At 34.8% G+C, this 20,216-nt stretch overlaps 1 protein-coding gene across 1 annotated transcript in view; it reads left to right on the top strand.

The window, feature by feature from the left end:
- Nucleotides 1–17,996, top strand: part of LOC132561287 (deleted in malignant brain tumors 1 protein-like) — a 67,467-nt gene extending 49,471 nt beyond the window's left edge. The window contains exons 32-45 of the mRNA XM_060226014.1: nt 47–129; nt 420–630; nt 2,964–3,087; nt 3,588–3,709; nt 4,107–4,269; nt 5,410–5,531; nt 6,626–6,734; nt 7,408–7,517; nt 9,325–9,430; nt 10,040–10,164; nt 13,601–13,879; nt 14,123–14,239; nt 16,665–16,806; nt 17,411–17,996. Coding sequence (XP_060081997.1) covers nt 47–129; nt 420–630; nt 2,964–3,087; nt 3,588–3,709; nt 4,107–4,269; nt 5,410–5,531; nt 6,626–6,734; nt 7,408–7,517; nt 9,325–9,430; nt 10,040–10,164; nt 13,601–13,879; nt 14,123–14,239; nt 16,665–16,806; nt 17,411–17,579 — 1,982 coding nt within the window. The 3' untranslated portion in view covers nt 17,580–17,996. The remainder of the gene's footprint in view (nt 1–46; nt 130–419; nt 631–2,963; nt 3,088–3,587; nt 3,710–4,106; nt 4,270–5,409; nt 5,532–6,625; nt 6,735–7,407; nt 7,518–9,324; nt 9,431–10,039; nt 10,165–13,600; nt 13,880–14,122; nt 14,240–16,664; nt 16,807–17,410) is intronic.
- Nucleotides 17,997–20,216: the final 2,220 nt, after the last annotated feature.

Genomic DNA, 20,216 nt, shown 5'->3' with positions numbered 1-20,216 from the left:
CGACTATGACGGGTTATTGTAGACACTAACGCTTTTCCATGTTTAGATAACTTTCAGAACATGACGGTACCAGTGGGATCCTCTGTTGACTTCACATGCGCATCCAACCATTCCTTTGGGACTATGGTGGTACGTTGAAAGAGATATAGTTTTCACTTTCTTGAACGCGATATATATCCGTTTACCAAAATCATATTAGCCATGGCGAGCGAAAATTTGTTTCATGTAGGGTTCACGTAAAAGATAATGGATCGAGGAAATGATTTACAGAGTTTCAATTCTCTTAATCTTTCTCATGTAGTATACGTCACTGGGATTTCCAGGCGTGTAGTGTTCATTGACATATCACATCATCGTGCTAGGAGGCAGTATGTTATGACATGTTCTTTTGAGCTTGATGTCTTTTTTGTATGTTTCAGGTGACATGGCTACACAGGCAGATGAACAGCTCAGAAATGAACATCATTGCCGTGAACACAATGATAATTAGTTCTGACGAGTTTTCAGTCAATAGGATTAACGATCGTCTCAATATTTTGCATCTGGATAACGCTACTGTGCAGACCTCGGGGCAATATGTTTGCAAAACAGAGGTAGAAAGAATAGCTTCACACAATCTACACGTTGCAGGTATGTCCAAAAATGTACTAAGCGTTTAGGTTTCAGGTATGTCAAACCATCAACACGACCTTGATATTACAGGTATGTCCAACCATCAACACTACCTTGATATTACAGGTATGTCCAACCATCAACACGACCTTGATATTATAGGTATGTCCAACCATCAACACGACCTTGATATTACAGGTATGTCCAACCATCAACACGACCTTGATATTACAGGTATGTCCAACCATCAACACGACCTTGATATTACAGGTATGTCCAACCATCAACACGACCTTGATATTATACGTATGTCCAACCATCAACACGACCTTGATATTATACGTATGTCCAACCATCAACACGACCTTGATATTACAGGTATGTCCAAACAACAACACGACCTTGATATTACAGGTATGTCCAACCATCAACACGACATTGATATTACAGGTATGTCCAACCATCAACACGACCTTGATATTACAGGTATGTCCAACCATCAACACGACCTTGATATTACAGGTATGTCCAAACAACAACACGACCTTGATATTACAGGTATGTCCAACCATCAACACGACATTGATATTACAGGTTTGTCCCACCACCAACACGACCTTGATATTACAGGTATGTCCAACCATCAACACGACCTTGATATTACAGGTATGTCCAAACATCAACACGACCTTGATATTACAGGTATGTCCAACCATCAACACGACCTTGATATTACAGGTATGTCCAACCATCAACACGACCTTGATATTACGACCTTGATATTACAGGTATGTCCAACCATCAACACGACCTTGACACGACCTTGATATTACAGGTATGTCCAACCATCAACACGACCTTGATATTACAGGTATGTCCAACCATCAACACGACCTTGATATTACAGGTATGTCCAACCATCAACACGACCTTGATATTACAGGTATGTCCAACCATCAACACGACCTTGATATTACAGGTATGTCCAACCATCAACACGACCTTGATATTACAGGTATGTCCAACCATCAACACGACCTTGATATTACAGGTATGTCCAACCATCAACACGACCTTGATATTACAGGTATGTCCAACCATCAACACGACCTTGATATTACAGGTATGTCCAACCATCAACACGACCTTGATATTACAGGTATGTCCAACCATCAACACGACCTTGATATTACAGGTATGTCCAACCTTCAACACGACCTTGATATTACAGGTATGTCCAACCATCAACACGACCTTGATATTACAGGTATGTCCAACCATCAACACGACCTTGATATTACAGGTATGTCCAACCATCAACACGACCTTGATATTACAGGTATGTCCAAACAACAACACGACCTTGATATTACAGGTATGTCCAACCATCAACACGACCTTGATATTACAGGTATGTCCAACCATCAACACTACCTTGATACTATAGGTATGTCCAACCATCAACACGACCTTGATATTACAGGTATGTCCAACCATCAACACGACCTTGATATTACAGGTATGTCCAAACAACAACACGACCTTGATATTACAGGTATGTCCAACCATCAACACGACCTTGATATTACAGGTATGTCCAACCATCAACACGACCTTGATATTACAGGTATGTCCAAACAACAACACGACCTTGATATTACAGGTATGTCCAACCATCAACACGACCTTGATATTACAGGTATGTCCAACCATCAACACTACCTTGATATTATAGGTATGTCCAAACAACAACACGACCTTGATATTACAGGTATGTCCAACCATCACCACGACCTTGATATTACAGGTATGTCCAACCATCAACACTACCTTGATATTATAGGTATGTCCAAACAACAACACGACCTTGATATTATAGGTATGTCCAACCATCACCACGACCTTGATATTATCAGTAAACCAAGAAATTTTACTTTTTCTTGGATTTCTATTAATTATATTTTGAATATTTTATAATCAAGTTTCCAGATTTTTAAATTAAGCAATCTTCATTTTCAGTCGTCAGTGTTATCGGCTTTTGGTTGTCTGGTTAGCGTATAATATACACTCAAACAAAGGACTGATTTGAGAGATATCTTACTTGCAGCTGTATTGTGCACTTTTGTTTTCTACCTATAAATATAATTCCCAATTTTACGACTGATTTAAGTATTATCGGAAATGTACATTTAACGGCTATATATAGAATCTTAAAAAAAAAAAAAAAAAAATGTTATGTCTTATATATGTATATATTTGTTGTACTCATGATCAAAGAGACCAATGCTTATTATTATCGTTATTGTTCTTAGATATGAAACAGCATTATCAAATAAATCATGATATTACAGGTGAAATCTCCGGGAATACCACCGAAACATCGTGCGATATTCAGGAGATGCTGAATTGTATAGAACCCGTTTCCGACCTTGGTAGTATGACAGGTAGTCCCGAGGACGCAGCACGAATTTGTAGGTAAGATGTTATATCGAGCAATGTGCAATGCAACACGCGTCGTATTAAGTTAATGATAGTGATTAAAATATGTTTAGGGAGTCATGGCATTGAAGTTAGCTATAGTCACCGGACAACACATTGTTTTGAATTTCTTTGATTTACGGATAGATATTTGATTTGTGTTTCTTTTAAACAGTAACGCACAAAATTGTTGCATTGTTAACTCATCAAATACCTGACTTCTGTAATGATCTGTAAACGTCGAGCATTTTTTACTCAATAATTACCGCGATAAATATATCTAAACTCCACGAGTAAATGTCTCTATCAATGACACCGACATCTCATTTCATAACGATGATGCTTTAAATGTGTCATCGGCTTTAGGTAACACCATGATATCGAACATAACTAAGTGTTGAAAATACATTTTATCACAACATAAAACCTATCCGAAAAAAAATATCTGTTAGATTATCTGTCAGGAATTAAGAAAAGGTTATTATTATTGTTCATAGTACAATCTTCCCGGACATGATTTCCTGCATAGAGAGTCTACCTCCTACATGTATAACCGACTCCTTGTATACTCAGATAGAAATGGCTAAGCAGCAGCTTACAGCAGTTTGTCAAATAATTGGTAAGTATGGGTATTTTATACTAATTTCATACTTGAACTGGCACATGTCTTACGGATTCAACTGATGAATATTTTTCAAAACCATTTTTTTATAATCCCCATGTGAAGGACAGTTTAATTACTGAAATCACGCAGAAGTTCCCGGAAAAAATAATTAATAGAGTTGCAGTGACTAATGGTGCCAACGGAATTGTTATGATATTGTAATTGTTCCTGTTGGTAATATTGCAAACAACATTTACAATACTTACATGGTTGATGCCATCGATAACGTCATTTTAATAATTTCTAAGTTATCAATTAATGATGTAAAACGTAATGAATTACATTTCAAAATATAACATTTTGTTATTGTCCATGTTTAATTTGAATTACCGTGATATTATTCGGATTCCAGGAGGGGGCGATAATGGTAGCACAGAAGAGAGCAATAGTGATAACACAGGAGAGGGTAATGGCGGTCCACTTTGTAACATACTAACCGCCATGCAGTGTATAGCTCCACTGTCCGAAATGGGCAATATAGGATTAAACCAGACGGATTTTAATCACATTTGCAGGTAAAGTATCGTTTGAAATGTATGCTTCTCCTGCAAGGAAAGCAAACCTTATGATTATTCAAAATTAATACATTTCACTTTATGTTAAAACCATATCTACTGTTAAGAGAGTTTGTCAACCTGTAGATAAGAAGGTCTATTTTTTGTGAAAGTACCGTATGGTTTTAGTCGACTATTACAGTGAAATTCCTCGGGTTTGGGTTGAAATGTTTTGAACTACATTGACTTTCGTTTCAGCCGCAGGAAAATGTAGTCAATATGACTCTATCACCTTTTTTACCTAAATACTTGGACTTCCTAAATGATATCTTGGACATGCTCGTGTTTCAGGGTTAATAAATCAAGGTCAAGGTCACAGTTACTATCTTTAGAAAATCATTGTCTGTGCTCATTGAGGAATTCTACTTGAACCTTCACACATAAAATGTTATAGACTGCGAGGCCAGTAGAGGACATTCTTTAGCAATACTAGCTATGTCTGTTAAATGTAATCTGGCTGAATCAGTCCAGGATCAACGAGCACACATGTACGTGTAGCAGCTTTTGGAAATCATACATATAAAGCTCAAAATGCAGAGTCTTGTCACATATAACACAAGGTATAAAAAAATATGTCACATTCTACCCCGTATTTGATATCATACTTCCAGCGGAAGGTGAGTACATCGACAGTTATGTAGGGAGAAAATCTCAAATATAATGATATTCAGTCAGATACTGCTGTTGCTGTTGCAGACACGTAAGGCCCGACTTCTAAAAATTAAAATGCCAAATATTTCGAATTCTAGCCTCTGTCCCATCCTTTGCTTGTCATTTCTATTGCTTTGTTTACTTATACTACAACGTTAAAGAAAATATAACTAGATATAACATTTAAGGTTTATTTCTAAACTGACCAAATGATGCTGACCGCATCGACAAAATTCTTTCTTTTTGCCATGATGATTTTCTTTCTTATTCGGGATTATGAATAATTTAAATAAATGTGAACAAGACAATCAATAGAAATTTCAAGTAGGTAAAATGTAAAACAAAACTCGCTACACAATGGCATCAGAACATTTGTGAAGTATTTCCTTATTATTCACGACATTTCTTATTAGTTTTATGTTAATACTGCATGAATCCTACTCTTTGCAGAAACGTGTACCCTGATGTGATGGCCTGTATTGATGCCCTACCTCCGTCGTGTTCTTCTGATCCAATGTTCTCCCAGGTAGAGTCAGCAACACAACAACTACAAATGGTCTGTCAAACCATTGGTAAGTATGTTACACAAAGCAACCATAATCGCTTATATACTGACTAGAGTATCCTAATTAGCTCTTGCTCAGCTTGATAATTATTCAGATGTAAAGCTAAATTACTCATCTCACAAACGGTTGGCAGTCAACTTTTAGCAAGCTCTCAGAGAAGATATTGTGACCTCACTATATAACTTGATCGAATACTGGATCAATTTTGTTAGCACATTCGGTAAATAATTTCTGCTGTCATTTGTTAAGTTAACCCATATTAATACTCCATTGTACTTAACTATTTTAAGGGTTTTATTCATCGATCTATCTTTTATGTAGTGCGTTTTTGTAATTCTACTCAACGAGTTGTAGATGTAGCGCTTTAATCAGTCAAAAGTATTACAGAGTAAAGTAGCGGGATCTTCAGTTACCCAATAGGACTGCGAAAGGAGAGACATAAATGGAGTCTAATCAAAACAGCTTTAATCAGTCAAAAGTATTACAGAGTAAAGTAGCGGGATCTTCAGTTACCCAATAGGACTGCGAAAGGAGAGACTTAAATGGAGTCTAATCAAAACACACATAAAAATAACGTATTAACAATATAAAACTATGAAGTCGTATGTTTGCAAATAATATTATTTAACTCAGTGGACGGTGGCATTGAAGTCTATATATAGATGTAATACAAAAAGCCTAAAGTTTTTGCAGCACACCTAAAATATAACGAAAATAAAATAGAGAACCTTCATTTCATTTCTATATTACTTTGATCGTAAGGAAATGAGTATGTAGAGAAAATAAAAAATAACGGCCGAACAATTCTGTACATTTTTTGTGTTGATCACATTGTTTTGATGTCATACATCCCTCACAATTATGACAATGCCCCTACGTCTTTGTATTTTGAATATTAAAAACAAATTAAACGCTCTTCCTTCCGAAAAGTACAGCAAGTATGTAAAAATGTATATTTTGAATTAGAAATGTGTCCTTTGTACATTTGTTTACATAATACAGTAGACGCTACATCGGTATTTTTCAAACTTTCATTGTTACTCTGCGTTACTTTTAAATGTGTTCTGCTGGATTATTGATTGTATATGTCATGTGCACAGGAGACTGTGATGTTTCAACACTGTCTATATGCCTATCACCATTACAAACACTGGAGGCATACCGTATGAATGGAACGACTGGTGAAAGCCTTGTACAGGTCTATTGCAGGTTAGTATCTCATATATCATAATTATCAATCCGTTGACTTGTACAGGCCTACTACAAGTCAGTATCATTTGCAATCATAATCATCAATCTGTTTAACATTGAAATTCTTTTGACGAAATATTTCCATAGATATCAAGATAATCATTTATGCATATTCGTTATGTCCTGGATAAAGATATTTTTGTTATAGTTCACATCACGATTTCACATTTGAGTATAACTGTTGGTAATCGGTAAGCGATGTGTTTCTGTTCTAATTACATCTGTTGGCATTGTTTGTCGACATATATTCTGATGTTCTTTAAAAAGTATTACCATGTATATTTTTTTTGTCAAGACAGCATACTGACAGAAGTTGATTTACTAGACAAACTTTTAAACAGAGTTAGTTATAACTATAGAGTCATAATGTCCCTGTTTTCGAGGTCAGTAAAGAAAATGTGATTTATTTATATTTATATTGATATTTGTTATATTGAATCAAAATATAGAAATCATATGTTGTGCCCGTAAACGTGAATACCACTTGAAAAACATTAATACCTGCAAACAAGGGCAAACCGAAACAAGAACAACTATACAATAAAGAATCTTTTGATTGTGATATCGTGAGATGAAGACCGCTTGGTTTGTGTTATCGTCAACAATAGCATTGCGTGTATCTCTATTTTAGTATAATGAACCAATATAAGACGTGTATCAGTAAAGCACCTGCCGCCTGTAAAAGTTTGACATCTGAGGATTTCCCCCTCAATGATATTCTGTGTGGAAACGTGACCCGAGGTATGTGTATATCTAGCTTACTACAGCACGAAAAACATCAACCTTTCGAGAAATAACAATACTTCAATATACAATGTTAATTAGCAAACGACTCCTCTAGAAATAATGCAGTATGGTTTATTTTCGGAACTTTCTTATCTTTGCCATTTCTCCATAATCTTCCTTGATCAGTATTGTTGCACATTAAGAATATAAATTAAGAAAGGATTAACTAATTTAATAACTGGTCTTTCCTGAAAATAAGGTGAAAATATGTCTTGAATCTTAATGGATAATACTTATCAATAAATATACATAATGGATAGTACTTATCAATAAATATACATAATGGATAATACTTATCAATAGATATACAAAATGCATAGTACTTATCAATAGATATACATAATGGATAGTACTTATTAATAGATATACAAAATGCATAGTACTTATCAATAGATATATATAATGGATAGTACTTATCAATAGATATACATAATGGATAGTACTTATCAATAAATATACATAATGGATAGTACTTATCAATAGATATACATAATGGATAGTACTTATCAATAGATATACAAAATGCATAGTACTTATCAATAGATATACATAATGGATAGTACTTATCAATAGATATACATAATGGATAGTACTTATCAATAAATATACATAATGGATAGTACTTATCAATAGATATACATAATGGATAGTACTTATCAATAGATATACATAATGGATAGTACTTATCAATAGATATACATAATGGATAATACTTATCAATAAATATACATAATGGATAGTACTTATCAATAAATATACATAATATAATCAGATACCATTTGATTGCAAACATTGTTTTCGTAGAGGATGAGAAAAATTAAATATTTGCAAAACATAAAAATTTACAACTCTCAAAAAGCCGATGTCTCTGTAGTTTTGAAAGTCAGTATTCAAATGTGTTTTTAATAGTTGTTTAAAAGGGATTTCAATGATAACTATATTAGTGTTTATTGAATATACATGATATTGAAAATTTGTGTCATTGTCCATTAATTTGCACTTGCATCATGGCAATGAATAACGATAAGAGGGGCATTTACTCCATTGTCAGTACTATTTAATATGTTTAATGAAACCATAATTAATTATTGAACACCTGAATATTGATCTCAAGACATAACTACCAACAAAAGGCATAATCTTGTAAAAATGATTGCAATTCAGATAACATATCTTACGCAGCGTTGGATAAGGATGCAAATTTTGTAGAAGGGATTCTTTCCAAAAATAGAAAAAGTTATCTTTCGAAAGGTTGCTAACCATGTGCACCTTTTCAGAAGACCTTTACAAATCATCCAGATGTACTGTAACCTAATGGAATAACTCAAATATCGCCAGCATTGTTTAAAAGATATTATATCTATTATTGAAAGTATAGGACATCAATATCTATGTGAATACTCCCAACACTGTTGTATTATAACCTATTAACAGTAGGCCTTTTCCCTGTCGTATTTAACATTGGATATGTCTATCTTCATCACATTTGTCATATTCACATAAAATGTCATTATTTTCAAGTTAGTGTCGATTTTTAAGGTCTATTTGTGTTAAAATGACTTTAAGAATGTTTGACAATATTTCTGTACCTACATAAGATTACTTATAACCTATTTTTGAAATAGCTTCAAATAGTGGACATTAGTGTGTTCTAAATCACTGCAAAGTGTAGAACAAATACCGGAGAGTATGTGGTTTTCGTAACCCCATTTGTGCGCATGACCAAATAAACTAGGGATAATGCATTTCATTCCTCGTACAGATGATACATGTAACTATAGTGGTATCCTTGGGTGTACGTTACCGCTGGTGATTCGTTCTGTACAGCAAGCATTGAGTATTCCATCACAAGGGATTGAGGACTGTGGGTAAGTAGTACATTATTATGAAATTAACGCGCGTAATGACGTGTTGGATAGCTGAGGTATTTTCAATATTTGATAAATTGGGTTAGTGGACATGTATTTTAAACATGGCTATAATGCAAATTTCCATTCTAACTTATTAACACTTTTTATATACAATGGAGGTTTGCTTGTAATATGCTAGTGCAGACGTGAATAGCACCTTCTTAAGATTACGAATTCGATGTTTTAGAGCCACAATGTAAAGTGATTGCTAGTCCCTAATAAATTAGGAATATCAGTGCCTGTACATAAAACATTATGCTACGTTTTTATATTGTTTTCCTTAAAAGGACAAAAACCCTATTTGTTGAAGTAATTTAAGTCATTTCTAATATCAGAAGAGACATTATATAGGATTGATAAAATTGGTCGTTAGTTGCTTCTTCAGTAAAAGAACGTTTGCTTTGTAAGATTCCTAGGACATCAAGTGTTTACTTTGCTGTCTGTTTATAAGCTAAACGCGAAATTCATGAGCGAACTCTATATTTAAATTAAATGATTTGTCACATTATTGACTTTTTTCAAATATTAGTGCACATGTCAACATTGTTGTCCTTTTTCCTTTAACAGGTTACTAGCGACTTTCAAAACATGTGTGATGCCCCTCCGTGAAGACTGTATTAACAACAGTGTTGTTGTGACAGAAATAGACAAGTTGTACAGCGTTATAAGTGTAGAGACATGTTCAGAACAGGGTACGTACATGATACAACGTTCACACAAAGCCTACTTAGATCTCTCGTGATTGTTATGTCATTATTTGATAATACTATGCAAAACATATACTGATACCTCAGTTCAGTGAACAAAATAAGACAGGTATCCGTTTAAGAAATCTTTTTAATCTGCAATCATGCTTTAGCTTGGCGATGGAATCAAAAAATTTCCAGAGGATTTTGACCCCCCTTTTGGGTACATTTTCAACTTCTTTTGGAAACCCTTGAACTCAAATGTATGGCACAAAGTGAAGCAAAATTGTAAATTACATGGTTCCCAAACCTGGGGGCCTAAGGAACAGGGTCAAAACAGGGTAAATTGACTGCAATCCTAAAAATCTTCTCAATACCCAACGATGGTAGATTCAGATACTCTTCATTGATGGAACGGTCTGAAGGGGCTTAACCTAAAGTTTACTGTTCAATACCCAAAGATCTCAAGGTTTCATACGTCCCTCTGGAGAGAGGTCTTGTTTATTATTGTTTAAGAGGAAATTTACATTTTTGAGCATTTTGTTTATTTCTTTTATTTGAAATAGATCTCATACCTGGTTAGTACTCGATGACGTTTTGATGATATGCACGCATTGACCCTAGTTTGCCTACGTCCATGGGCCGATTGGCAGGGCCCCTAAAAGGATCAGATGGACTGCATTTCTTTTAAATTCTTCCTTTTGATACTCAATAACGTTAGATAATACTCTTTACGGATATAACATTGTTAATTTGATGACCCCAGGGTATCATAGTTCCCCCTGGGGAGAGGGTAATTTGATGACCCCAGGGTATCATAGTTCCCCCTGGGGAGAGGGTAATTTGATGACCGCAGGGTATCATAATTCCCCCTGGGGAGAGGGTAATTTGATGACCGCAGGGTATCATAGTTCCCCCTGGGGAGAGGGTAATTTGATGACCCCAAGGTATCATAGTTCCGCCTAGGGAGAGGGTAATTTGATGACCGCAGGGTATCATAGTTCCACCTGGGGAGAGGGTTATTTGATGACCGCAGGGTATCATAGTTCCCCCTGGGGAGAGGGTTATTTGATGACCCATGGGAATCATTGTTCCCCCTTGGGAGAGGGTAATTTGATGACCCAAGGGAATCATGGTTTCCCCTGGGGAGAGGGTAATTTGATAATCCCAGAATCTCATACTTCCCATTTGATAAAGGGAAAAAATTATTAGTTTATATAGGGAAATTATATTTTTGATCATAACTTGTTGATTTTTTTCAGGAAGTCGATCAAACTTAATTAGAATTGTTAGTATTGGTGTAGTATTGTCCAAAAAGGGGCAAATTGACTAAAATTTTAAAACGCTTCTTCTCACTACCTAAATATGGTAGTTTCAAATACTCTAGAGGGGCTCGAACAAAATTGTAAACATGTCTAAAAGGTCTTACATGTCCCCTTGGGGAGTGGGTAGATTTTACAGTACTTTATTGGTCACCATTACGTCATCAATGAATTAAACTTAGTTCAAACTCTATGTTCCCTGTACAAATAGCATTTCTTACTTTCTCTTCTATATGCTACCCGTTCATTCCAATAGTCAACGTTTGTGAGTTCGCTCATGTGACCGTTTAGGCCACCGAGACTCTTGTTGATACTTGCTGGGAGGAATTACATAGTGTATCTTCATTTTTTCCAATATTGTAATAGGGAAAGCTATATATATATATAGATCAATTGCCATCGTAACGATAATCTTCTTGGCTTTTCTCAGAACTATTAATAGGAAATATGCATTGCTGTAGAGTTTTGCTATTTCTTTATCTTTTAGTTTTTTTCACTTAATGCTTTTTACTGACCAATAGGGGGACCAATTTTTACTGACCAATGAGGTAACCAATTATTACTGACCAATGAGATAACCAATTATTACTGACAAATGAGGTAACCAATTATTACTGACCAATGAGGTAACCAATTATTACTGACCAAGGGGATAACCAATTACTGACCAATGAGGTAACCAATTATTACTGACCATTGAGATAACCAATTATTACTGACCAATGTGGTAACCAATTATTACTGACCAATGAGATAACCAATTATTACTGACAAATGAGGTAACCAATTATAACTGACCAATGAGGTAACCAATTATTACTGACCAATGAGGTAACCAATTATAACTGACCAATGTGGTAATCAATTATTACTGACCAATGAGGTGACCAATTATTACTGACCAATGAGGTAACCAATTATTACTGACAAATGAGGTAACCAATTATAACTGACCAATGAGGTAACCAATTATTACTGACAAATGAGGTAACCAATTATTACTGACCAATGTGGTAATCAATTATTACTGACCAATGAGGTGACCAATTATTACTGACAAATGAGATAACCAATTATCACTGACCAATGAGGTAAACAATTATTACTGACCAATGAGATAACCAATTATTACTGACAAATGAGGTAACCAATTATTACTGACCGATGTGGTAACCAATTATTACTGACCAATGTGGTAAGCAGTTATTACTGACCAATGAGATAACCAATTATTACTGACCAATGAGATAACCAATTATTACTGACCAATGAGATAACCAATTATTACTGACCAATGAGATAAGCAATTATTACTGACAAATGAGGTAACCAATTATTACTGACCAATGTGGTAATCAATTATTACTGACCAATGAGGTAACAAATTATTACTGACCAATGAGATAACCAATTATTACTGACCAATGAGGTAACCAATTATTACTGACCATTGAGATAACCAATTATTACTGACCAATGAGGTAACCAATTATTACTGACCAATGAGATAACCAATTATTACTGACCAATGAGGTAACCAATTATTACTGACCAATGAGATAACAAATTATTACTGACCAATGAGGTGACCAATTATTACTGACCAAAGAGGTAACCAATTATTACTGACCAATGAGATAACCAATTATTACTGACCAATGTGGTAACCAATTATTACTGACCAATGAGGTAACCAATTATTACTGACAAATGAGGTAACCAATTATTACTGACCAATGTGGTAACCAAATATTACTGACCAATGTGGTAACCAATTATTACTGACCAACGAGGTAACCAATTATTACTGACCAATGAGGTAACCAATTATTACTGACCAATGTGGTAACCAATTATTACTGACCAATGTGGTAAGCAGTTATTTGCTTGTCGTAGTTCTGAAAATTTATATGAATCAAACAAAAGGATGTATTTTTATTTTGTATGTTTTGTATGGTGGAGCATAGATAAATGAATTTAACTCATTTCTGTTCTGCCGAGATAACTTTGTTTAGCTTTTTGAGGAGTTTTCGGCAAATCCAAATACCTACAGACGTTTACAAAATGCATACAGCGTTAAAAATTTTACTTTAAAATAATCTGTGTGTCAATCTACTTAGCGTCAACACCAGCACCATGTGCGACCGCCGATATACAAAATGGCGATGTGTTACTATGGCCCAACCATCCAACCTCTGCATCAAGCACAGAAACAATGGCAGAATGTAAAGAAGCTGTCTGTCGCCCACCTACCTACAGCTTTATAACAGAAGCAGCAGTCTCAAGAAGGTTGTCGGAAGACGTAGATGTTGGCTTTGATTGTAGATCTTATGACAAAGGATCAATAGCTGCCGTTTTAGAGGCACCAGGCAGTACATTTCATAGGTGTATTTGTACAGGTAGGTAATATAGTGGAATGGTGTCTATATATCTATAAAGAGCATATCCCTATTATTTTTCTATATCAAACCCATTAAGATATATAACGGTTGTAAATGCATGCCGCTTCAGTTTTCTTTGTTTTATAGGTATTCAGAAGAACAGAAGTTTTATGTTTTGAATATCCGTAACAGCTTTTGCGCAATATCTGCATTACAAGATATGAATCGCATTGCTTATCATGTATAATTTTATCTCGTAAGGTTATACATGTGGACCTGGTCTTACGATGTGCTCTAACTCAGAAGAGTGCATTGTCAATGAAAGTGTGTGTGATGGCCAACAAGACTGCAGTGATAACTCGGATGAATCAAACTGTGGTAAGTCCTAGTCCGCGCCAATCACTTCACATGCAACAGTAAAGCACTTCAAGACTGCCTTCATACTCACAAGTTGCGCTTAACACTGAAACTATGTCACTTCATAGATAGCAATATGGCATTAGAACGGTACCCGTACACCCCTAAAACGGTTTCACTTCACAGATCTCCGTACACCACTTAAACGGTATCACTTCACAGATCTCCGAACACCACTAAACAGTTACACTTCACAGATCTCCGTACACCACTTAAACGATATCTCTTCACAGATCTCCGTACACCACTTAAACAGTATCACTTCACAGATCCCCTTACACCACTTAAACGGTATCACTTCACATATCTCACAACACCACTAAACGGTATCGCTTCACAGATCTCCGTACATCACTTAAACGGTAATGCTTCACAGATCTCCGTACACCACTTAAACTGTAACACTTCACAGATCTCCGTACATTACTTAAACGGTAACGTTTCACAGATCTCCGTACACCACTTCAACGGTAACACTTCACAGATCTCAGTACATCACTTAAATGGTATCACTTCACAAGCAGCCATTAGACATGTAAAAGTACTACATTTAAACAACGACACTTTGCGGACAGCAGTACAACACTAAACTCGTCGTCTGTATATAGCTGATAACGTTGAATTCGGGAATTTGCGAGTTGAAGAAGTACATTTTGATTTACCTGTGGAATTATTAAGTACTAGATTCTGTGAAACGTTTTGGTAATTCCTGTTCTAATTCATATACCGTATTAAAAAACAATAATTTACCTTGTGGTCCAAGCTTACAGGTCATATCATATGCCTTAATGTAATATACCGACACCTCGCATGTTCTTGCTACTCTAGGTCACGGAAGCATTCAAAAATGTTCTACATGGTCATTCTTACGTGTTATACAATGTCGTTTCTTTGATATAACTTAAGTTTAACTCGTTTTCACGAGCGGTAGGGATGTAAACGTTTTATTTGTTATTATGTATCATTGTTTAAACATGACATACATGACCAATGTTTGTGAGACCTAATACAATTAAGTACAAAGAAGGCAGACACCAATTTTTACTGATGTTGGTCGTTTATAACTGATTAATACATAAGAAAACAATTGGTTCAAGGCGGGAACGAAATCTAGCAGTAAAGTTTCCAGAACAACATACTTTCGGGTCAAGGGCTTGTTTACTCCTTCTTACAAGTCCGCAGCCAGCACAAAAACATATAACACAAACCGTTTTCGACGGGCGAATTAAAAATGTGCACCAGTTATAATCGAACTTGATTGACTCGAGGGCAAAACATAAACAAACAAAAAAATTAACAAAAAAACATGTAAAATATTTGTGCAAAAGACACAGAAGCTTGGGTCATTAACAATTAAATGCTTTAAAAGTACAATGAGAATAAGACTACGAGTTCAGGAAAGGTAAGTGCATTTCGCTTCATCGACGACACCAACTGAACCATTCCAAACAAGTGCAATAGCACGTTCTCAAATGTGAATAATGTTAACAATCTGGAAACGATGGGCATCGATAACAGCCTATTTCACATAGCACATGGAAATAAATCATTCCCATGTTAGATCAATGAAGCAAAACCAACAAGAAATTATAGCCAAACATAACTATAATCCAAACGCATATTTCTCAATGAAATTGTGACGATAGTAAAACTTCACTATAATTTTCATTGACCTGCACCTCCTGAAATCCCGTATTAGTTGACATATTTATACTGGGAACAATCTCCATGAGTATCGAATAAAGTGCGACATATAGACAGATGCTGGTACGTTAATAAGCAGAAATAGCAACTAGAGTTTAGATGAATGTGTTTTTCCTGTCATATGTTAATACATATTAATGTAATCATGATATTGGAAATATACAGCAATATCGAATCAACACTGTGACATGTAGACACTTGAAAGCAAATTGGGCACAATAAAGAAATGGACAATTTAAAGAGGGAAATAGGAATCATCCTGCTTATTCTACAGCCTGACAGAAAGTTATCCTTGTAACTTTCCTGTAGAAATAGCTTGAAGTAAATGGATGACTTAGAAGAGTCGTGATTCAAATGTTTATATATGGCGTATTTTGTCAATAACTATGTCATAAAAGCTGTAATGTTTCAGTGTGATGACGCTACACTTGAATGCATCAACTTAATATGTACCTGATGGTTACGAAAAAAAAACGAATTATTCTAAAGAACAGATACAGGTCGAAATATATCTATTGAATATTTCATTTCTATCTATTGTTACATATTGTAGTATTTAGTAATTGCAAATTCAAATACCGCTTTCAACATTTGGCTTGCTATATCATACTTAAACACAAATACATCCATAAAATATTTCTCCATACAATATAAGTATATATATATGTTTGGTTGGCTTTAGATGAATTGCTGGTCAAAGCGGAGCGAGATAGTAGTGGTATTGTAATGATGAAGTATCGATCTCTCACGACATTAGTGTGTGACCAGGATGGGACCTTTTCTGACCGTGAAGCTAGTGTCATTTGTAAAGAAATGGGATTCACGTAAGTATTCTTTTTCATTAAATCTATTGGTGATAATATATACTTACACAGCTGATAATTCCTGGAACAACAATACGCATTTAACAGCTTATATAGATATCTCCACCCGAATATATAAGTCCCAGGGTATCAAGGTAAAGATATTATTTAATAATCAAAACACATAATCAGAAGTTATTTCACTGTTCACACTTCGTATGGGAAGCTGTGGGCAAAACACTAGGAAGCGTCAGCAAAACATCCACACTGATCGAAAAAATGAAAGATTACCATAAACTCAAATGCTTTCACAAGTCAAGTCAAGCGGATGATCGCAATGATATCATGGTCATTCATATTTCATTAGCCTTGAAGGAGGGTGATCACAACTTTTATAGGTTTTCGATGGTCCTCTATTGTTAGTTTGACGTGGAGGAGTGTTATTCCAAATTTTATAGGTTTTCAACCATTCTTCATTTTTTATTTGCCGTTAAGGAGGGTGATCCCAACTTTTATAGGTTTATAATTTAGTTTTGATCTTTCATATATTACTTCAACATAACACCAACATAGTTCATCATATTTCAGAATGTCCCACGATGTAATATTATGTTCTGTGTTGTAGGAGAGGACAACGATCTTCCTCGGGGAGGAGAGTTCTCGATACACAAGCATGGCTCACTCTGACCTGTGACGACACAGCAACAACGATGTCTGATTGTGGCCAAGAGTTGCTTGTTTCAAAGCACGCATGCGCTACCATGATTCCGGCTGCCGTCAATTGTTATTTTTAACAAGACTAGTACTTCATAGTTTTTTTTTTATTTCTAAACTTGATATCTTTATATCTATATATATATATATATAGTTACAATTAAAGTATATTATATAGAATATTTGTAAGTAAGAAGCAGGGGAGGCGTTTTTCTGATATCAATGTAATGCATGCAACCACAATTGTTTCAATGCTACAGACTTCAATCCGACCTATAATGTATCCGGTGCACGGTGATGAAGTCACGAGGCGTTTAAATTGTACGCTCAATTTTGTTCTTGAATCATTTTATTTCATCGTATGTTATTTCTAAAATCTTCTTCAGAATGCATGCTACTATTGTCCATTACAAAATTAAATTCTGAAAAGATCCAATCTAATATTTCATTGGTGTTGATCTTCAGATGTTCTCATTAAACTTTATTTTTCCATAGAATGTTTTTTCTTATAGTACAACAGCCCTGAGAATGTGACAATCCTTGAAAGAGTTAAAATAAATCGTTACTTTACGGAAGATACATTAATTAAAGTACACCAAATATAAGTCATAATGTAAATTCAGGAATAGAAAAGCCTCTCATAGATAAGAATAGATAAGGGGAACGTACAGGTATTTTGTCGATTTAAGACAAAAAAGAAATCATCGATATGTGAACATGATCTTAATCAAACATTAAATACGATACAGAAGGGTAAACTTTAAGGGAAATCACTAATAACTCAGTGACTGCTAAACATTTGATATCAGTATGACAACTGTAACAATTTTAGGAGATATAGGAATGTTACTATCAAGAAATGCAGAATTTATGACAGAAATCACGTTTACCATACAGTTTGTTGGAAAATTAGGTCGAGGTAGATGGCTAATGTTAAAAAGTCAGTTATATCTTTGATTTCGAATTCTGGCTGGTATATACTTTATACAAGGTTGATAGATATATTGTTATTGAAAGGCAGGATATCATCAATATTCTTGAAAGTGACTTTAAGTTCCCAAGTGACCTGCTATGGTAAGCTCTTTAAAAAATTCAGCTTGACATGAAAAGAACACGTCTGACAAGAGATGGGAACAGTTTGTTCAAATAGACATGGTCAGTTTTACCAGCAAACTCGACAAAAAATGTCAACCAGGGGTTTATTTTACGATTCAGTCTATTTCCGTATATTTCCTCTTTGATTTGAAAGTATTTCCCATAAGATACACATAAGTAAAGTTGACAACCAGGCTCTTGGTCAAATTAGAACCAGTTATATTGTATATGACAACAAACCAACATCTTTGGAACACATATAAATCAAACCCTAGCAGTTTTATATTATTAATTATGTCTACTAAACAGAAGTTTAATGTTAACTCTATACGAAAATCAACGCCTTATGAATTTACCCATATTCTATGAACAAGCAGATATAGAAATCGACTATTTGTCTCTTTCGTATTGAAAGGAGTGGTTGTATTCGCAGTGAGTTGAAATAATTACAGCACTATGAATTAGCATTAATGTTTTATCTGCACTAAAATATATTATGAAAGCTAAACTGGCATGCTCCATTCTGTAATGACTATCCAGTAATTTGGTAACAGATGTAATTTCAGCCTACACCGAGTGACATCGTTTAAACATTAAGATATTAGGAACATTTGGAATAGATTGTGACAATTTGCCAAGTAATTTACAACATTCATTTTCTACACACCTACACACTTGTGAACATATAAACTGTAAACAGTATACAGTGACCTTTGTAACTGTTTATTATGATAACATTTATAGACATCCTGATACCAAGAAGCACCAAGGATCTCTGTACATGAAATGGTATTTCTTGACAATATATTCATTGAAATGACATTTGTTCCTCTAAACAAAGAATATAAGTATCTTTTGCACGCTTTTACGTGCGTGTTTGCAGGATAAAGGCATTTCATCCGGGGGTCATAACATATTGTGAAAGCCGATAATTTTTACTACATTTTGTCAAATCTGGGATGCAATATTCCTATCCTATAAACACACATAAAGAAACAGTATTTTTCTCCCATATCAACACCAATCCTTTGTCGGCCCTTCGAATATATTTTTTCATCTTTAAAGCTTTTATAAAAAGAAAACAACAATCTTGTCAAAGATCATAGCCATATTTTACAAACTGAAATTTTCCCTGAAGCTAATTTCCTTTAAAGGTCAATATCCAGAAAACAGTTGTTCCGTCATGTACCTCGAGAGAAGCTTACAAGGAACAAGTGCAGCAAAACATAGACGGCGACACAATGAATTATAGTGGCAAAGAGCAACATCAGATATAAACTCGAAAAACTGACATATTTCCCAAAACAGTGACGATAATTATCTTGTTTATAACACATACATTTGCCCATGGCTTAACAAAGCCGTATCACGAATTAAATGTAACAGATGAGGTAGAGAGAAATATCCGCTTCAGTAGGTAATGCAGGTTTACAAGATGTTCATTTATGTTGAAACTAAACAAGAATGATAAAAGATGTCATTTGAAATAGATACAGCCGTGTTCTCAGACGAGCACAGATTTTAAACAATGATGCACACAGCATACTAAAATTGTCTTTAAGCAATGATACCACACAGCATACTAAAGTTCTCTTTAAACAATGACACCACACAGCATACTA

Source organism: Ylistrum balloti, unplaced genomic scaffold (genome assembly GCF_031769215.1).
Source record: "Ylistrum balloti isolate Yb309-2 unplaced genomic scaffold, AGI_CSIRO_Ybal_v1 Utg371186, whole genome shotgun sequence".
Taxonomy (NCBI): Eukaryota; Metazoa; Mollusca; class Bivalvia; order Pectinida; family Pectinidae; genus Ylistrum; species Ylistrum balloti.
This window is presented reverse-complemented; position numbering and strand designations above follow the sequence as displayed.